The 19,364-nt window shown below is 40.4% G+C and overlaps 1 protein-coding gene across 1 annotated transcript in view; it reads right to left on the bottom strand.

The window, feature by feature from the left end:
• Window positions 1–19,364, bottom strand: part of NSRP1 (nuclear speckle splicing regulatory protein 1) — a 65,966-nt gene that overhangs the window by 13,086 nt on the left and 33,516 nt on the right. The window contains exon 3 of the mRNA XM_062175231.1: window positions 2,819–2,875. Within this exon, the coding sequence (XP_062031215.1) occupies window positions 2,819–2,875 (57 nt within the window). The remainder of the gene's footprint in view (window positions 1–2,818; window positions 2,876–19,364) is intronic.

The raw sequence follows: 19,364 nt of genomic DNA, 5'->3' as shown, positions 1-19,364 counted from the left end.
AGCTATTCAAAACAACTGAAAGGGAGGGAATCTTCCCAAATTCTTTCTATGAAGCCAGCATCACCTTAATCCCTAAACTTGAAAAAGATGCAACAGAGAAAGAGAATTAGAGACCAATTTCCCACATGAACATAGATGCAAAAATCCTCAACAAAATTCTCGCCAATTGAATGCAACAACACATCAGAAAGATCATTCCAGGGCAGGTGCTGTGGCACAGCAGGCAAAGCTGCCGACTGCAATACCGGCATCCTATATGGGTTCCGGTTCGAGTCCCGGCTGCTCCACTTATGATCCAACTACAAAAAAAAAAAATAATCAAATACCTTGGAATAAATTTAACCAAAGATGTCAAAGATCTCTACAATGAGAATTACAAAGCATTAAAGAAAGAAATAGAAGAAGATACAAAAAAAATGGAAAAATCTTTCATGTTCTTGGATTGGAAGAAATATCATCATCAAAATGTCCATACTTCTGAAAGCAATTTGCAGATCAACGTGATACCAATCAAAATATCAAGGACATTTTTCTCAGATATAGAAAAAATGGAAACACAGGAGACCCCGAACAGCTAAAGCAATCTTATACAACAAAAACAAAGCCAGAGACATCACAATACCAGATTTTAGATATACTACAGGGTAGTTATAATCAAAATAGCCTGGTACTGGTATAAAAACAGATGGATAGTCCAATGGAACAGAATACAAAATGCCAGAAATCAATCCAAGCATCTACAACCAACTTACATTTGACAAAGGAGCTAAAATCAATCCCTGGAGCAAGAACAGGATCTTCAACAAATGGTGCTGGGAAAACTGGATTTCCTCGTGCTGAAGTATGACGCAAGATTCCTACCTTACACCTTACTCAAAAATCGACTCAAAATGGATTAAAGACCTAAATCTATGACCCGATACCATTAAACTGTTAGAGAAAATTGGAGAAACCCAGCAAGACATTGGCATAGACAGAGTTCTTGGAAAAGACCCCAGAGGCACAGGCAATCAAATATAAAATTAACAAATGGGAAACATCAAATTAAGAAGCTTCTATACTGCAAAAGAAACATTCAGGAAAGTGAATAGGCAACTGACAGAATAGAAATTATTTGCAAACTATTCAATTGATAAAGGATTAATAACCAGAATATATAAAGTAATCAAGAAACTCAACAACAAAACAAACAACCCAGTGACAAAATGGGCAAAAGACTTAGACATTTTTCGAAAGAAGAAAAAAAAAAAACCAAAAAAACCTACGTTTTGTTAAGAGTTCAACAAACAGTATAAAAAAAAAAAAAACTGGAGGACACAGTGGTTTTTTTTTTTTTATGCAAATTGCTGAACTCTTTACTCAGTACAGAATTGATCTTCTGTGTATAAAGTTAATTGAAAATGGATCATAGTGGAGAATGGGACTAGGAATGGGAGAGGGAGGAGAAGTGGGTGGGAGAGTGGGTATAGTGGGAAAAATCTCACTATATTCCTAAAGTTGTACTTATGAAATGCATGAAGCTTGTAAAAAGAGTTTCTTTGGGGAAAAAAAATAAATTGAAAACAAACAAACAAAAAAACCAAAAGCCACAAATGTACCACAGGAATAAAAGATGTTAATAACATAAGAAAGTGGTGGAAGGAAGACATGAAAGAATGTATGGGAAATTTCTTTACTTTTTACTTTTTTTTTTTTTTTGTCAGGCAGAGTGGACAGTGAGAGAGAGATAGAAAGGTCTTCCTTTTTCCGTTGGTTCACCCTCCAATGGCTGCCGCGGCCGGCACACTGAGGCCAGCGCACTGCGCTGATCTGAAGCCAGGAGCCAGGGGCTTCTCCTGGTCTCCCATGCGGGTGCAGGGCCCAAGCACTTGGGCCATCCTCCACTGCACTTCCGGGCCACAGCAGAGAGCTGGCCTGGAAGAGGGGCAACCGGGATAGAATCCGGCGCCCCAACTGGGACTAGAACCCGGTGTTGCCGGCGCCGCAGATGGAGGATTAGCCTATTGAGCCGTGGCGCCGGCCTCTTTACTTTCTGTTCAATATTTCTGTAAACCTATAACCACTGAAAAGTAAAGTTAATTAAATACTTTTTTTAAAAAAATTACCTTATACTCCACTTTCTTGGTAGATGAATTTTAAATAATTATAAAAGTGCGAAATCACTTTGAATAGTTTTTTTTGGGGGGCGAGCAAGCTCATAAGCAATGATTTACTAATAAACAAAGAAGCCAAATAATCCACTGTCAGACTTCTGAAGTTCGTAAGTAAATTTGGTGTTCAGAAATGAAAAATTAATTCTTCACTTACATAATTTTTCCTGTAAAATCTATACAGGAAATGTGTAGTCTATATAAATCAAGAAACATTCTCACATATTTTTAGAAAACAAGAGTCAAGATAAAATTATTTCATTACACATATACTCTGTTTTAGTCTCAGCATCTAGACACCGAATGACACTCAAAAATATGAGCTGAGGGGCTGGCACTGTGGCACAGTGGGTTAAGTTGCTGCCTGTGATGCCAGCCTCTCACATGAGTGCCTGTTAAGTACTGGCTGCTCCATGTAAATCCACCTTCCTCATGGGAAGACAGCAGATGAAGACCCAAGTAGTTCCCACCAATGTAGGAGGCTCAGATGCAGTTTCAGGCTCCTAACTTCAGCCTAGCCCAGATCTGGTCATGGCATCCATTTGGGGAGTGAACCTGCAGATGGAAGATCTCCAAATAAATAAAATAAATATTTTTAAAGAATTTATTTAAAAACAAATGAGCTGGAAGACTTCACTGACTGCATTTACTTTACTCGTCTGCCTTACCTGTTTCATGGCCTGTTTCTTAGCAGCTTCCCTTTGAAGGCTTTCACTCACGGAGGTCTATAAAACAGAAAAATGCTGTCACTGTTTAAATCAATTCAAAATTTCTTTTCCAGTATTCTAGTTGGCAACTGGTTCCTTACTTTTAAAGGCGAAAAGTTAATATTATCAATTAAATTAACATTTTCAGTGTCATTTTCCTAAACAAATCAATTCTCATGGAATATTATCAGACTGCAAGGTATAAGAGAATAAAATGGTACAGGAAAAAACGGGGGAATATGGACTTTTAGTCCTAACTTCACCACTACATCATTCAGCCTCTAGAGATTTCCACTTGCTGTGTGCCAATGAATGCATGTGTATGACTGTGGTGTTAAGTGAGTGAAGACTGGACTAGATAATATCTTAGGTACCTTTAATACTGTAATGGTGTGATTCTCAGCTACAAAAATCATATTATTTTAACATGTACTTTTGAATGTAATCTATTAAGAATCCAGTTTATATTTAAGATCTTTGGGCAGCAAGAACTATCTATGGCTATAATCATTCAAGTAATACATACTGAATAGTCTTCCATACCAGACACTGTTGTAAGTCCTGAGGATAATGGAAAAACAAGAACAGTCTCTGTCTTGAGATATAAATGGTCTGAAGGGAAGACAAATATCCAAGGCGACGATTACAATATAAATGTGGGTTGGCACCGTGGTGCAGATTAAGCTACTGCTCATTATGCCTGCATCCCATATCACAGTGTCAGTTTGAGTCAATTCTTCTGCTTCCAAACCGGCTTCTTGTTAATGTGCCCGGGAAGGTAATGGATGATGGCCCAAGTCTTTGGGGCCCTGCCATCCACATGGGAGACCTTGATGGAATTCCAGGCCCCTGCTTTCAGCCTGGCCCAGCTCCAGCTGTTGCAGGTGTTTGGGGGAGTGAATCTATGGATGAAAGATCTCTCTTCACCCTTACCACCTCACCTGTGTGTGTGTGTGCGTGCACATGTGCACACTTCGACTTTTAAATTAATAAATCTTTAAAAAAACATAAATGTGACAAGCAATATAATAAATAACTGCCCACATATTAGCCTCTAATTTCAGAGTTGCTATACTTACTATGGTTGCTACACTAACTATGGTTGCTACACTATAAATGCACTTGGGCCATCTTTTGCTGTTTTCCCAGGAGCATTAGCAGGGAGCTAGATCAGAAGAGGAGACTCGAACTGGTACCAATATGGGATGCTGGGGTTGCAGGAAGAGGCTACGCCACAGCATTGGCCCCATCTGTCAAATAGTTTAACTTAATTTAGCAAATACACTCTAAAAGCCTATAATGTGGAGCAGTAGTTAGATTAAGCACTACAAAAAAGTTTATGGTCTAGTCAGAAGGGAGCCACATTTGGTCAACATTTTAATCTTTATGTCTAAAAGTTTGTTGGTTCCTATTAGGTTTAATTACAAATGAGAAATGCATATAAAAAAAAAAAAAGGAAGAAAGTGCCTGGCCTATTTTATATATACTCACAATATACAACAATTCTCTCTGTATCTACACACACACACACACACACACAATTTTAAGGGTTAATATGTGGTCAAGTATATGCATCATAAACTGCAGAATTAAGAAAAATATTGCAACTAGAAATTTTGTTAGTTCTGTGTAGAGAAAACTATTCAATTTGACTTGATATGGGAGGTTTTTGTTTTGTTTTATTAGGTTCACAGTTAGCTCAAGAAAATAAAAAAGATGGAATAAGACGGGGTGCCTTTCTTATGTCACCACACATGTTACTCCTGGGCTTTGAGAACTGCCAGAAAAGAAAAAGCTCTGCAAGCATTATTGGAACTCCTTCACCAATAAGCAGAATGTAGTCTGATGACTAAAAGCAACAAAAAAAATTACATATTGGATCATTAGTTATATTATTAAATTACCTTTCTTTAGTAAAAAAAAAATTCTAATTTAAGAAAAAATTGGAAAAAACAATTTAAAAAAAAAATCTGTCATTCCATAATAAAGCATAATAAAGCACAATGGAAAAAGTGCTTCTTTTTGAAGAGGTCTGCCTATTCACCTACCCAAAATAGCTCTTAGCTTAAGAAAAACAGTCCAAGAAACAACCCTTCAAATGGCTTACAACTACAATTTTCTGTTGTGCTAGGAACTCAAAGAGAACTTCCTGTTCTTTTTTCAACTTAGCAACAGTCTTACAACTCAGTAGCCTTTATCATGGGCTTTATTTGTTCACATTCACACAAATCTTAAGTACCTACTTAAGTGTTTTGAAGGGTACCTGAAATTTTTACTATATAACCACAGACCTAAGACAAACAATTAACAGAAAAAAATAGACGTGGCTAAAAACAAAATTTAGAACACAGAAAATACAAATGATCATTAACTAGAAGGAAAACAATTGTTTTAAAAACAAGTGAAAGTTCATTTTTATCATTTATCAACTGGTAAAGATTTTTAAAAAGATATTATTCAATATTGGCAAATAAAGATGCACTCCTACGTTGTACAGATGTGAGAGAGAAAATGTTATAGACAGATCCTTTCAACCAGCTGTGTCTTTACTATGGTGGTAAATATGAATAAAAATTTTAATTCTTTTTGAAGTCTTATTTTGGCAATCTCCTACATAACGGGGACAAGATGTTCATTATCTAGCCTCCTTAAAATGACTTATCATAAAAGGAGAATTTTCTGGTTTGTTCCACATTTTTCTCTAATATACAAACATTTAGTTTTTGACAACTTTGTAGGAAAGTAATAGATTGACTATCCCTCCTACATCCTCCCTCATATGCATCAGAATATAAAACTATACCAATTAAAACTATATATAGTAATAATAGTACTAATCCAGTACAAAGTATATGCATAGCAGAGTCAGAAATTAACAGAAGCATATATAGAAAATATAAGAAAAAAGTGATTTTCCAACTACTAGAAAAATGATAGAATATTTAATGATTAGAGTGGGCAGCACCCAGCGTTGTGGCACAGCCTGCAACCATTTCAGAGTGCTAGTTCAAGTCTTTGGGCTGCTATCTTCTGATCCAGCTTCCTGCTAAGTACTTGGGCCCTTGCTGCCCCATGGGAGACTTAATGGAGTTCCTGCTTCCCGGAACTAGCTCAGACCTGGCTGTGTGGACATCTGGGGGTTGGATGAGCAGATGGAAGATCTCACTCTCTCTCTCTTTCTCTGTTACTATGCCTTTCTAATAACTAATCTTTAATAAATAAACTCAAATAAATGATGTGGGGAAAGAACTGTAGCATCTTGAAAAAAATTCAAAGTTGATTTAAAAAAAAAAGATTTTAAAGTCAGAGTTAGAGAATAAATGATGTGGGAAACAACTGTAGCATCTTGAAAAAAATTCAAAGTTGATTTAAAAAAAAAAGATTTTAAAGTCAGAGTTAGAGAATAAATGATGTGGGAAACAACTGTAGCATCTTGAAAAAAATTCAAAGTTGATTTTTTTTAAAAAAGATTTATTTCTTTATTTTAAAGTCAGAGTCAGAGAGAGAGAGAGATATCTTCTGTCTCTTGGTTCACTCCCAAATAGGTACAGCGGCCAGCACTAGGCCAGGAGAAAGCCAAGAGAGTCATCTCAATCTTCCATGTGGGTGCAGGGGCCCAAGGATTTGGACCAATTTCCACTGCTTTCCCAGGGCACATTAGCAGGGAGCTGGACTGGAAGCATACAGCTGGGATTCAAACCTCTGCCCGTATGGGATGCTGGGGGAGCAGGCATTTAACCTAGTGGTTAAGACCCCTGCTGGAGGGCCGGTGCAGTAGTATAGTAGACTAAGCCTCTACCTGCAGAATCAGCACACCACCTAGGTACCAGTTCATGTCCTGGCTGCTCCACTTTCAATGCAGCTCTCTGCTATGGCCTGGGAAAGCAGTGGAAGATGGCCCAAATGCTTGGTCCCCTGCACCCACATAGGAGACCTGGAAGATGCTCCTGGCTCCTGGCTTTGAATCAGTCCAGCTCTGGCTTATGCAGCCATTTGGGGAGTGAACCAGTGAATGGAAGACCTTTCTGGCTGTCCCTGCTTCTCTCTGTAACTCTACCTCTCAAATAAATAAAATCTTAAAAAAAAAAAAAAAAAAAAAAAAGACACCAGCATCCTACATCAAAGTACCTGGGTTCTATTCGCAGTTGTGGCTCTTGACTCTAGCTTCCTGCTGATGTGAACCCTGGGACGCAGCAGTAATAACTCAAGTAATTGGCTTCCTGACACTCACATGGGATATCTGGATTGAGTTCCTGGCTCCATCCTGACACGGCCTTGATAGCTGCAGACATTTGAGAATGGAACCAGCAGAAGGAAGTACGCACACTCTCTAGTATCTCTGTTTCTTAAATATTTTATTGGGGCCGGCACTGTGACATAGTGGGTAAGGCCGCCGCCTGCAGTGCCGGCATCCGATATGGGCAAAGGTTTGAGATCTGGCTGCTCCACTTCCGATCCAGCTCTCTGCTATGGCCTTGGAAAGCAGTGGAAGATGGCCCAGGTCCTTGGGCCCTTGCACCCGTGTGGGAGACCCAAGAGAAGCTCCTGGCTTCAGATTGGCACAGCTCTGGCCACTGCAGCCATTTGGGGTAGTGAACCAGCAGATGCAAGACCTCTCTTTCTGCCTCTCCCTCCCTCTGTCTATAACTCTGCTGCTCAAAAAAAAAAAAAAAAAAAAAAAGAGTAAAATAGTAGTATGTCAAGCCACAGACTAAAAACTGTGGAAGAAAATGTACTAAACTATTTACCTCTGGTGAATCACTTTAAATAAATAAAAATTGCATAATAGTAACTTTAAAGTTTGCTGTGGTTATTACAATCCATATAGTTGGAAGGAGATATAATATGAGCCTAGGCAGGGCTGACTAGTGGTCTGAAAAATCAGTCTCAAGGAAGCCTCAGTGAATTAGCTCAGGAAGAACAGAAATAAGGACATGTTCAGAAACAGCAGCACAAGTGCACAGCAAATTCAGAAGCAGGAATTATGTAGGAAAGACAAACTACAGCATAACAGATGTTCAGACTGAGAGAGCAGGGCCAAAGAGGAAGGCTCAAATACTATATGTAAGCCAACAATGTCTTTGATAAATACACATAAGACTGATTTTAGGAACAGAAAGCAGGCATCCAAAAATAGGTGAAGTTAGAGTAAGTAGCCAAAAGCAGGTCAAAGACAAGTAGACTACAGAACAAACAAAAGCAAAGCTGCACAAGAATAGAAGGCCATACAGTTTTTTTCTGAGTTAAGACTGGCTGATCCATCTGTCTTTATTCATGGTTGCTAAATGAGAAATGGCCCGAATCCTAACAAAGCACCCTTCTGTAGCTTCTGAAACCTTGACGTGAAGATATTTTAGCTTTAACTTGAATTATCTATAAATTTATTTTCAAAATATGTAACAAAAACATCCTTGAGAACTGAAAATCTCCTCACTCAGCTTCCTATTCACTATCAATATTGTCCATCTTCTACATATCAAATGCTCGAAGCATAATGATTATAAATTGTTTAGCAAGAAAATAGAAATAATTCTCATTTATTCACTTTATTTGAAAAGCAGAGAGAGAGAGAGAAAGAGAAAGAAACAACTCCCATCTATTGGTTCACTCCCCAAATGCCTGCAACAGCTGGGACTGGGACAGGGCGAAGTGGGGAGCCAGGGAGCTCAATCTGGGGCTTCCATGTAGATGGCAAAAACCCAACCATACAACTTAGCAGAAATGGGTGCAGCGCTAGAACTCAAATCTAGGTATTCGAAGTGGCATCTTAACCACTATGGCAAATGCCCACCCCCAAAACAATGTTTACTGAGACCTAAATTTTTCACTTTCTGAATTATCTCAGTAACAGCTCCAGGTAAGTTTACTTTCATTACCCCGTGTTGTGCTCCCTCTGTCAAAGAAAACACGTGATTGCTAAATATAAAACTAACGAAAGTTGAAATTAAAGATTAGAAAAGTAAATGTGTACAAAAAAAATGCCGTGTACTCAAAATGGCCACATAAGACTACTGCTACCTTAGATGGTCTGTTCCAGCAGGAAGCTGGAGTCAGGAACTGGAGGGAGAGCTGGGCATTGAACTCTGGTACTCCTACATGAGACACAGGTGTCTAATGGAATTTTAACCATTAGGCTAAATGCCTGCCCCTATACGCATGTTTGTTAAAATTATTCATACGCAACTTATAATTTCCTGACAAGCCATTAAGCTAGGGTATCTCCCTTTGAAGATATTATGCAAGTCAGAGAAGTTTGAACTGAGAAGCAAAGATTAACAATGAAAGATCCCTGAAGAAACAGAAGCTAACCGGCTTGTGTTTGGAATGAAGCCAGATCAGCAAGCCAGAGTTGAGTACAGTGCGTACCTCGGGTTGTGGAGGTGGAGCAGGATGACAGGAAGCTTTCCAGGTATGTTCTCTCTCTCTCTAGTCTTCTCTGAGACAGAAAAGCAATACCTCCCTAGTGCTTTAGGATTGAACATCAGAGCAACACTCCAGCCTGGCTAGGGTGGCTTCTCTGATCTGATGGCTCAACAGACTATCATAGGAGATTATTCTCAAAAAAGAACAATGATATGATGGAATTACCAGGAGGGACTTAGCAGATGGAGCAAATGGGAAGCCCATTAACATCACAGGTTCTCTGTCCAGAGGTTCTTCTTTTTTCCTACTAACCTTACTGCTCCTCCCAACCACATTACTAGAAAAACTGAAGTGGCTGATAACCCAATGGAAAATGAGCTAGCTCATTAGGAAAATAAACAATGAAAAAGTTTAAGAACTATTATAATTTTTTTGAAGGCTAAAGGGACAAAAAGTGAACATATATCAAATTAAACAGAATGAACCCGACAACATACATTTTAAGTGATTGTAATATATATTCTTAAAGACAAGAAGGGATACTGGTAACAAATGTTACTGGAAAACACAGTTAAAACAAAAATATGAAGATATGGGTAAATGTGTGAATAGATATAGATAAAAACTATCTAAGTGAGGTGGACTATTAGACTAAGAAGCTCTCCTGAACATATGAGGAAGAAATAAAAAGATTTTTAAATTATTTATTTATTTGGGCCGGTGCCATGGCTTAACAGGCTAATCCTCTGCCTTGCGGCACCGGCACACCGGGTTCTAGTCCCGGTTGGGGCGCCGGATTCTATCCCGGTTGCCCTCTTCCAGGCCAGCTCTCTGCTATGGCCCGGGAAAGGAGTGGAGGATGGATGGCCCAAGTCCTTGGGCCCTGCACCCGCATGGGAGACCAGGAGAAGCCCCTGGCTCCAAGCTTCGGATCAGCAAGATGCGCCGGCCGCAGCGGCCATTGGAGGGTGAACCAACGGCAAAAAGGAAGACCTTTCTCTCTGTCTCTCTATCTACTCTGCCTGTCAAAAAATAAATTTTAAAAAAAAAAATATTTATTTATTTGAAAGGCAGAATGAGAGAAAGGGAGTGGTGGGGAGAGGGAGAGAGAGAGGGATGGATCGATCAATCTTCCATCCACTGGTTCACTCCCAAACAGCCGCAACAGCCAGGGCTGGGCTAGGCTAAGGCTCAGCCTGGAATTCCATTTGGGTCCCCCATGTGTTTGGCAGGTGCTTTTCCAGGTACATTATCAGGAAGTTGAATCCTATACAGAGGAGCCAGGACGTAAACTTAACACTCTGAAATGGGACACTGGTGTTGTAAACGGTGCTTAATTTCCTGTGCCTCAACGTTGTACTCACCAAGGTTTTTTTTTTTAAACAAGGTACAGAGATATGGAGGATGTTCATTTAACAGTACAAATCTGGGTCTTTAAAAAGTCATGCTATTGAGAAAATAACTGTATTTTCACTGTATTTTAGTTTAAGTCTTCATTGGAGCCACCGCCCCAAACAAGTCCAGATTTATATCTAGGTGCTCAGTTTCTTTTGTTGTTACAAGCATCACTGTATCACCCCTGCCTTCAACATAAGAACCATGGCACACTCTGACAGTCTTCTGGTTTTCTTCTCTTCTCCTACTCATCCTGCACTGCCTCCCAGTGTCCACATTAGCAAGAAACTGTAATCAGGAGCTAGAGCAAAGAGTCAAACCAAAGGGGCCGGCACTGTGGTGCAGCAGGTTAACGCCCTGGCATCCCATATGGGAGCCGGTTCGAGACCCAGCTGCTCCACTTCTGACCCAGTTCTCTGCTATGGCCTGGGAAAGCAGGGCCCCTGTACCCATGTGGGAGACCCGGAAGAAGCTCCCTAGCTCCTGGCTTCAGATCGGTGTAGCTCTGGCCATTGCGGCAAACTGGGGAGTGAACCAGCGGATGGAGGACCCCCTCCCCCTCTCTCTGCCTCTCTTCTCTCTCTGTGTAACTCTCATTTTCAAATAAATAAATAAATTAATTAAAAAAAAAAAGTCAAACCGAGGCACTCAGATATGGAGCCAAGTGTCTTAACCAGTACCTTAACCACTAGGCTAAATGCCACCCCAAAATGTGCTAATTTCAAACATGGAAAATTAAAAAAAGAAAATTTAAAAAAGACAGACTTTGAGATTAGGTTTTAAAAAGATCCAGAAATCAGGAGGAAGTCTAAATACAAAAGGATACAGAAATGCTGCAAATAAGTAGGTGGAGAAAATATGAAGGGCAAATGTAAATCAAAAGTTTGAAACAAATATAAAGGGCAAAGGAGGGTGCTATCTTGAAGGAAGAATACGTAAATCAGGCTATTACAAACATTTATGCTTCTAGAAATATAGCTTTCAAATAAACAAAATAATGCCAAGACAATTCAATAGGAAAAGAAAAATCTCTTTAACAAATCGTGCTGGTGTAACTAGGGATCCACAAACAAAAGAATAAAGTTGGGTCTTTGATGCACGTCATACACAACAAAGAACTCAAAATGGATCATAACCAAAATGTGAGAACTAAAACTATCAAGCTTGGATAAGAAAATACAACTTTTTCACCCTGAATTAGACACAAGAAAATTTGTGCAGCTAAAACCAAAAACACAAATGGTAACAGAAAACAACAGACAAATCATATTCATCAGAATTAACAACTGTTACTTTCCAAAATAGATCATCAAGAAAGTAAAACCCAAGAACAGAGTAAATATTTGTAATCATTTATCCGTTTTTGGACTTACATCTCAAAGAATTCTTACAATTTAACAATAAAAAATTTTTTTAAATGGACAAAGGAAGTGAACAACTGTTTTTTCAAAGGAGATACAGGAATAGCCAACAAACATGTGAAAAGCTCAACATGATTAGATATCAGGGAAACACGAAATAAAACCACAATGAGATGGCAATTCACACCCAACAGGATGGCCAAAATAAAACAGTAATAAATGTTTCTGAGAATGTAGAGGAATTACAGCCCTCATACATCGTTGGTGGAACTTTAAAATGGTGCAGCCACTTTGGAAAACATCCTGACAGTTCCTCAAAGGTTAAATGTAGAGTTAACATGTAACCCAATTACTCCATTCCTAAGTATATACTTAACAGAAGTGAAAATATATACCCACACAAAAGCTTGTATACAAATGTTTGTAACAGCATAATTCATGATAGCCAAGTAGTAGAAACAACTCACATGTCCCCTATTGATGAAAGAATAAACAAATTATGACATGTATACCCACTACAGCATAGTACTATTATTCAGCCACAAAAGGAAAGAAGCACTGATAAGCTACAATACGGATGAACTCTGAAAAAAAATTTGCTATGTGGAAGAAATCTAAAAAAGTCACATATTACATGATTCCTCTTATTTGAATGTCAAGTACAGACAAATCTATAAGGTTAGAAAATTAATTACTTGCCAAGAAGGTAGGGAGAAAGGAGAATAGGAATGACAGCTGAACAGTTAGGTTTCTTTTTGGGGTGACAAGAATGTCCTAGAAAATTAGACTGACGATGGCAACACAACTCTGTGATATACTAACAACCAATGGATTTTATGGTATGAGAATCTGGTCTCAACGTAATTGTTATAAATATATATGTATATAAAACTGTTAGAAGCATAGAGAAATCAATAATTTTAGAAGGCAAATTTACCTTATTTCTCTCTGAAACTAACATCAACAATAAAAATAGGGGCAAACATTTGGCCTAGCAGATAAGATGCCAGTTAAGACATCTGCACTTCACATTGAAGTGCCTGGGTCAAATCCCAGCTCCATTCCTGATTCTAGCTTCCTGCAGTGGTGATGGCTCAAGTGGTTGGGTCTCTGACACCTATGTGGGAGACCTAGATTGAGTTCCAAGCTCCCAACTTTAGCCTAGCCCAGCTCAGGCTGCTGCAGGTATTTGAAGAGTGAACCAGCAGTGAAAATCTGCCTGTCTGCCTTTAAAAAAAATGAAAATTATAAAAATTTTGAAAACAGAATAAACATCAATCTTATGTTATTTGATTATAATACAATAAAAGTAGGACACAACAAAAGCATCTACCGGAACAACAAAAACATCTACCAAAAAACCCAAACCCATGTTTGGAAACTAAGCCACACCTCTAAATTCTCTAGATTCTCAGGGTAAAGAAGAAATCATAAAGGAAATTATTAAATATCTATTTAAAAATGTAAAAACACTAAACTAGAGGGGCTAGTGCTGTGGCACAGTAGGCTGAGCCTCTGCCTGTGGCACCAGCATCCCATATGGGCACCAGTTTATGTCCTGGCTGCTCCACTTCCGATCCAGCTCTCTGATAATGGCCTGGAAAGGCAGTAGAAGATGCCCAAGCATTTAGGCTTCTGTGCCCATTTGGGAGACCTGGATGGAGTTCCTGGCTTCAGATCAGCCCAGGTCCAGGGTGAATCAGCGAATGGAAGACTTGTCTCTCCTCTTTCTGTAACTCTGCCTTTCAAATAAATAAATCTTAAAACAAACAAACAAAAGCTACATTAGAAAATTTGTGAGACAGTTAAAATAGTACTCAAAAAGAAATTTATGGATTTCTACATGTTTAGAGGAATGTAGGATTAAAGCTCAAGAGGCCAAGTTACCAACTGGAATACAGGCATACCACAGCCGAGTGCCTGGTTCCAGTCCCAGGTACTCAGCTTCCGATCTAGCTTCCTGCTAATGTGCATCTTGGGAAGTAGCAGATGACAGCGCAAGTGCCTGGGTCCCTGCCACCAACATGGGAGACCTGGATGGAGTTCTGAGCTCATAGTGTTGGCCTGACTCAGCTTTCCCTGTTGTATACAACTTGGGGAGTGAACAAATAGGTAGAAGATCTTTTTCTGCCTTTCAAATAAAATGAAAAGTGGGACAGCATTTTGGTAGTGAGTTAAGCTGCCTCCAGCATATCACATACTGGAGTGTTGGTTCAAATCCCAGCTCCTCCACTTCTTATTTTTTTGGACAGGCAGAGTTAATGAGAGAGAGAGAGAGAGACATAGAGAAAGGTCTTCCTTTTCCATTGATTCAGCTCCCAAATGACCGCTATGGCTGGCGCACCACACCAATCCGAAGCCAGGAGCCATGTGCTTTGCCAGGAGCCAGGTGCTTCCTCCTGGTCTCCCATGCAGGTGCAGGGCCCAAGCACTTGGGCCATCCTCCACTACCTTCCCAGGCCACAGCAGAGAGCTGGACTGGAAGAGGAGCAACCGGTACAGAATCCGGCGTCCCAACCGGGACTAGAACCCAGGGTGCCGGCACCACAGGCAGAGGATTAGCCAAGTGAGCCGTGGTGCTGGCCCAGCTCCTCCACTTCTAATACAGCTCCCTGCTAATGTGTCTGGAAGAGCAGCAGAAAATCCCCAAGTACTTGGTCCCTGCCACTTGTGTGGGAGGCTTGGATGGAATTTGTGATTCCTGACTTCAGCCTGGACCCTAGCCATTGTGGCCATATGGGAAGTAAAACAGTAGATGGATGATCTCTCTCTCTCTTAATCTTTCAAATAAATCTTTTTTTTATTAAAATGAAAATAAAAACAAAATTATTAAAATCCAACTCAAAAAGATACAGATCTACAGAATAACACACAAAGAGGAAAAAACAAAAATATTGGCAGAAATCTATCAAATGAAAGCTAAATCAATAGAATACAAAAGAACAAAATTAAAAGCTGAGGCCAGCGCCGTGCTCAACAGGCCAATCTTCCACCTTGCGGCGCCGGTACACCGGGTTCTAGTCCCGGTTGGGGCGCCAGATTCTATCCCGGTTGCCCCTCTTCCAGGCCAGTTCTCTGCTATGGCCCAGGAAGGCAGTGGAGGATGTGCTTGGGCCCTGCACCCGCATGGAAGACCAGGAGAAGCACCTGGCTCCTGGCTTCGGATCAGCAAGATGCGCCGGCCGCAGCGGCCATTGGAGGGTGAACCAATGGCAAAAAAAGGAAGACCTTTCTCTCTGTCTCTCTCTCACTATCCACTCTGCCTGTCAAAAAAAAAAAAAAAAAAAAAGCTGGTTCTTTTGGGGCCGGCACTGTGGCTCAGCGGGTTAACGCCCCAGCCTGAAGCACTGGCATCCCATATGGGTGCCAGTTCGAGACCCGGCTGCTCCACTTCCCATCCAGCTCTCTGCTATGGCCTGGGAAAGCAGTAGAAGAGGGCCCAAGTCTTTGGGCCCCTGAACCCGCACGGGAGACCTGGAAGAAGCTCCTGGCTCCTGGCTTTGGATCGGCACAGTTCCAGCCGTTGCGGCCAATTGGGGAGTGTACCATCGGATGGAAGACCTCTCTCTCTCTCTCTCTTTCTGCAACTTTGACTTTCAAATAAATAAATAATCTTCAAAAAAAAAAAAAAGCTGTTTCTTTCAGAAGATTGGTAAGGCAGACAAACTTCTAGCAAGAATCAAGAAAAATGAGATGCAAACAATAATAAGCAAAAGATTTATGTTTATGTACAATTTTAATAATCTGGAAACCTAATCAGAATGAATATATTTTCCTAAAACTGGTTAAAAATTTGCACAGAGTAATAACCACAGACATTCTTTCTCAAACAGCTCTAAACTCTGAAAGTTTTGCAAGCTGAATTCTATTAAAAGTTCAAAGAGCAAATAATTACAATTTTCTACAAATTTTATTTTTAATTTTTTAAATATATTTGACAGGTAGTTATAGACAGTGAGAGAGTGAGAGAGAGGTCTTCCTTCCATTGGTTCACTCCCCAAATGGCCACAATGGCCAGCGCTGCACCGATCCAAAGCCAGGGGCCAGGTGCTTCTTCCTGGTCTCCCATGCAGGTGCAGGGGCCCAAGCACTTGGGCCATCCTCCACTGCCCTCCCGGGCCACAGCAGAGAGCTGGACTGGAAGAGGAGCAACCGGGACTAGAACTGGCACCCATATGGGATGCCGGTGCCGCAGGTGGAGGATTAAATTGAGCCACGGCGCCAGCCCCCAATTTTCTACAAACTGCCACAGGGAGTGGAAAACAGACAACACCTATCTTGTCTTGCAAGGTAAATTTGATTTCAAAATAGAGAGGAGTAAGAAAAGAACAGCAACTATTTTTTTTAAATTTATTAATTTGTGTGTGTGTGAGAGAGCGAGCGATTAAGAGACAGAGACATCGATGTTCCATCTGCTAGTTCACTTCCCAAATGCCTGTAAGCAGTCAGGAGCCAGGAATTCTATCTGGGTCTCCTTTGTGGGTGGGAAGAGCCCAAGTACTTAGGCCATAATCTCCTGCCTTCCCAAGTGCTCAGCAGGAAGCTGGCACTGTGACAGGGATTGTGGGTATCCCAAAAAGCAGCTTAAGCCACTATGACACAAGGCTAGCTATATTTTCTTAGATTCTCTATTTGTCAATCTGGCATCTATTCCCTCCTCTAAGGAACAGTAAATTCTCAGAGGAAGTAAAGAGCTCACCCAGGAGCAGAGCTTTCATAAGTATATGAGGGCCTGAAACTGTGGCATAGCAGGTAAAGCCATTGCCTGCAGTGCCTGCATCCTGTAAGGGCACTGGTTTGAGTCCTGGCTGCTCCACTTCTGATTCAACTCTCTGCTATGGCCTGGGAAAGCCGTGGAAGAAGGCCCAAGTCTTTGGACCCCTAAATCCACATGGGAGACCCAGAAGAAGCTCCTGGCTTCAGATTGGCACAGCTCTGACCGTTGCAGCTATCTGGGGAGTGAACCAATGGATAGAAGATCTGTCTCTGCTTCTGCCTCTCTGAAACTCTGCCTTTCAAATAAATAAATAAATAAATTTTTGAAAAAAAAAAAAAGTAAACGAGGCAATTCTGAGCTCCAGAAAGCAACACTGCTCTGCCCTAATCATTCAGGGCCAGGGACCAAACCTAATCATACTCAAACTAACCAGTGGTAAACCATTTCCCATGCCCTGCCATGCCTTTTCCATGGAAAACAAAATAAAGACTCTGGCTTCCTTCGGTCTCCTGATCAAAACTGGTATTTCATCCACCAGCGCTCCATGGAGTGATATGCCCTGCAGGAAATTTAAAGTAATAATAAACTTCTTTCAAGTCATCATGTCAATTCCATAAATGAAAATCCTACAGGTCCATTTTTTAAAAAAATATTTCTTTTATTTATTTGAAAGGCAGAGTTAGAGAGGCAGAGGCAGAGAGGGGGAAGGGAGGAAGAGGAGGAAAGGGGGGGGGGAGGGAGGGAGAGAGAGAAAGGTCTTCCTTCCATTGGTTCACTCCCCAGTTGGCTGGAGCTGCACCAATTCGAAGTCAGGAGCCAGGAGCTTCTTCCAGGTCTCCCACGTGGGTGCAGGGGCCCAAGGACTTGGGCCATCTTCTACTGCTTTCTCAGGCCATAGCAGAGAGCTAGATTGGAAGTGCAGCAGCCGGGATTCGAACTGGTGCCCATATGGGATGCCAGCACTAAATGAGGGCAGCTTTATCTGCTATGTCACAATGCTGGTCCCTCTACAGGTCCATTTTGAGACAATAAATAAGGCCCATTTCACTTACGAACATAGATGATTGAAAATTTTAAATGAAGTATTAGTCAACTGAGTACATTATTAAAAATAATATATCCTGTTCAAAAAGGATTTAAATCAGAAATTCACTAATGGTTTGACTTTTCAAAATACACCAGTGTAATAAATCACATTAATGGACTACAGGGGAAAAATGACTTGTCTCAACAGATTCAGCAAAGGCATTATGATTTATAAAAAATTGTTAGTACACTATGAAAAGAAGAAAATTTCTTTAACTCAATAAAGCTTATATATCAAAAGCCAATAACAAATATCAAACTTTATATAAAAACTTCAGAAGTATTCTATTTAATAAAGAGACAAGACAGGATGCCCACTGAGGCTTTGTTCCACATCCTACTGGAACACTTGGTTAATGTAATAGGAAAAAGAAATGAGGAAGAAGCATTAGCAGAGATGAAATAGATGGTGAGACAAACTATTACAGGAAATGAGATTAGAAAGACTGACAGATATAGAATCAACTTAAAAAATCAATACCATTCCTCTATATAAGAACAGTTAACCAGGGGCCGGCAGTGTGGCATTGTGGGTGAAAACCACTTCCTGTAATGCTGGCATTCCATATGTGCGCTAGTTAAGAGTCCTGGCTGCTCTACTTCCAATCCAGCTCCCTGCTATGTAAGAAGAGCCTTTCTTTTATAGGTCCACAAACAGTTCAATCAAGTTTGAAAAAGAAGTATGGATTAGGGGACTCACTGAGGTAGATAAGATCTACTATTAAGTTGTAATTTAAAAGAAGCTAGAATACTAATGTACTAGGATATAACAATAAAACAAAATGAGAGCACAGCAGCAGGTTCATGGATATATTTACTCACAAATCAGTAAGGAAAAAATGCATTATTTGGAGATGATGCTGGGAAAAATGGCCTATTATAAGAAAAATGTTAGATCCCTCACAACCTACATAAACCCACATGGATTAAAGCCCTAGTGAAATAAGTACACAAATACTCCATGATCTAGAAATCCTGAATATATAGCCTCAAAGAAACTCTTGCACAGGTTCATACTGGGACACATATAAGAATTTTTAAAATAGCATCACTTTAAAAGCAAGAAACTGAAGGTAACTTCAGTATTTTGTCTCAGAAGGACTGGGGCCCAACACTGTGGTGTAGTAGTTAAGCCTCTGCCTGTGGTTTTGGCATCCCATACAAGTGCCAGTTGTGTCCCAACTGCTCTTCAGATCCAGCTCTCTGCTAGTAGCCTCAGAAAGCAGTGGAAGATGGCTTAAGTGCTTGGGTCCCGGCACCAACATGAGAGACCTGTAAGAAGCTCCTGGTTCCTGGCTTCAGCTCAGCTCAGCTCTGGCCATTGCGGCCATTTGGGGCAGCCGATGGAAGACCTCTTTCTCTGTCTTGCTCTATCTGTATCTCTGTCTCTCAAATAAATAAATAAATCTCTCTTAAAAAAAAAAAAGAAAAAGAAAAAGAAAAGAAAAGAAAGAAAACAAACCAACAGCTAACCTGGGACAGGCTTTTGGCCTAGCAGTTAAGTGACCAGTAGGAATGTCATATCCCACATCAGAGTGCTGGAAATCAGGTCTTGGCTCTGCTCCTGATTCCAGTTTTCTGCTAA

The sequence above is a fragment of the Lepus europaeus genome, chromosome 18 (genome assembly GCF_033115175.1).
Source record: "Lepus europaeus isolate LE1 chromosome 18, mLepTim1.pri, whole genome shotgun sequence".
NCBI classification, from domain to species: domain Eukaryota; kingdom Metazoa; phylum Chordata; class Mammalia; order Lagomorpha; family Leporidae; genus Lepus; species Lepus europaeus.
The sequence above is the reverse complement of the archived record's forward strand: the minus strand, read 5'-3'. Positions and strand labels throughout refer to the sequence as shown.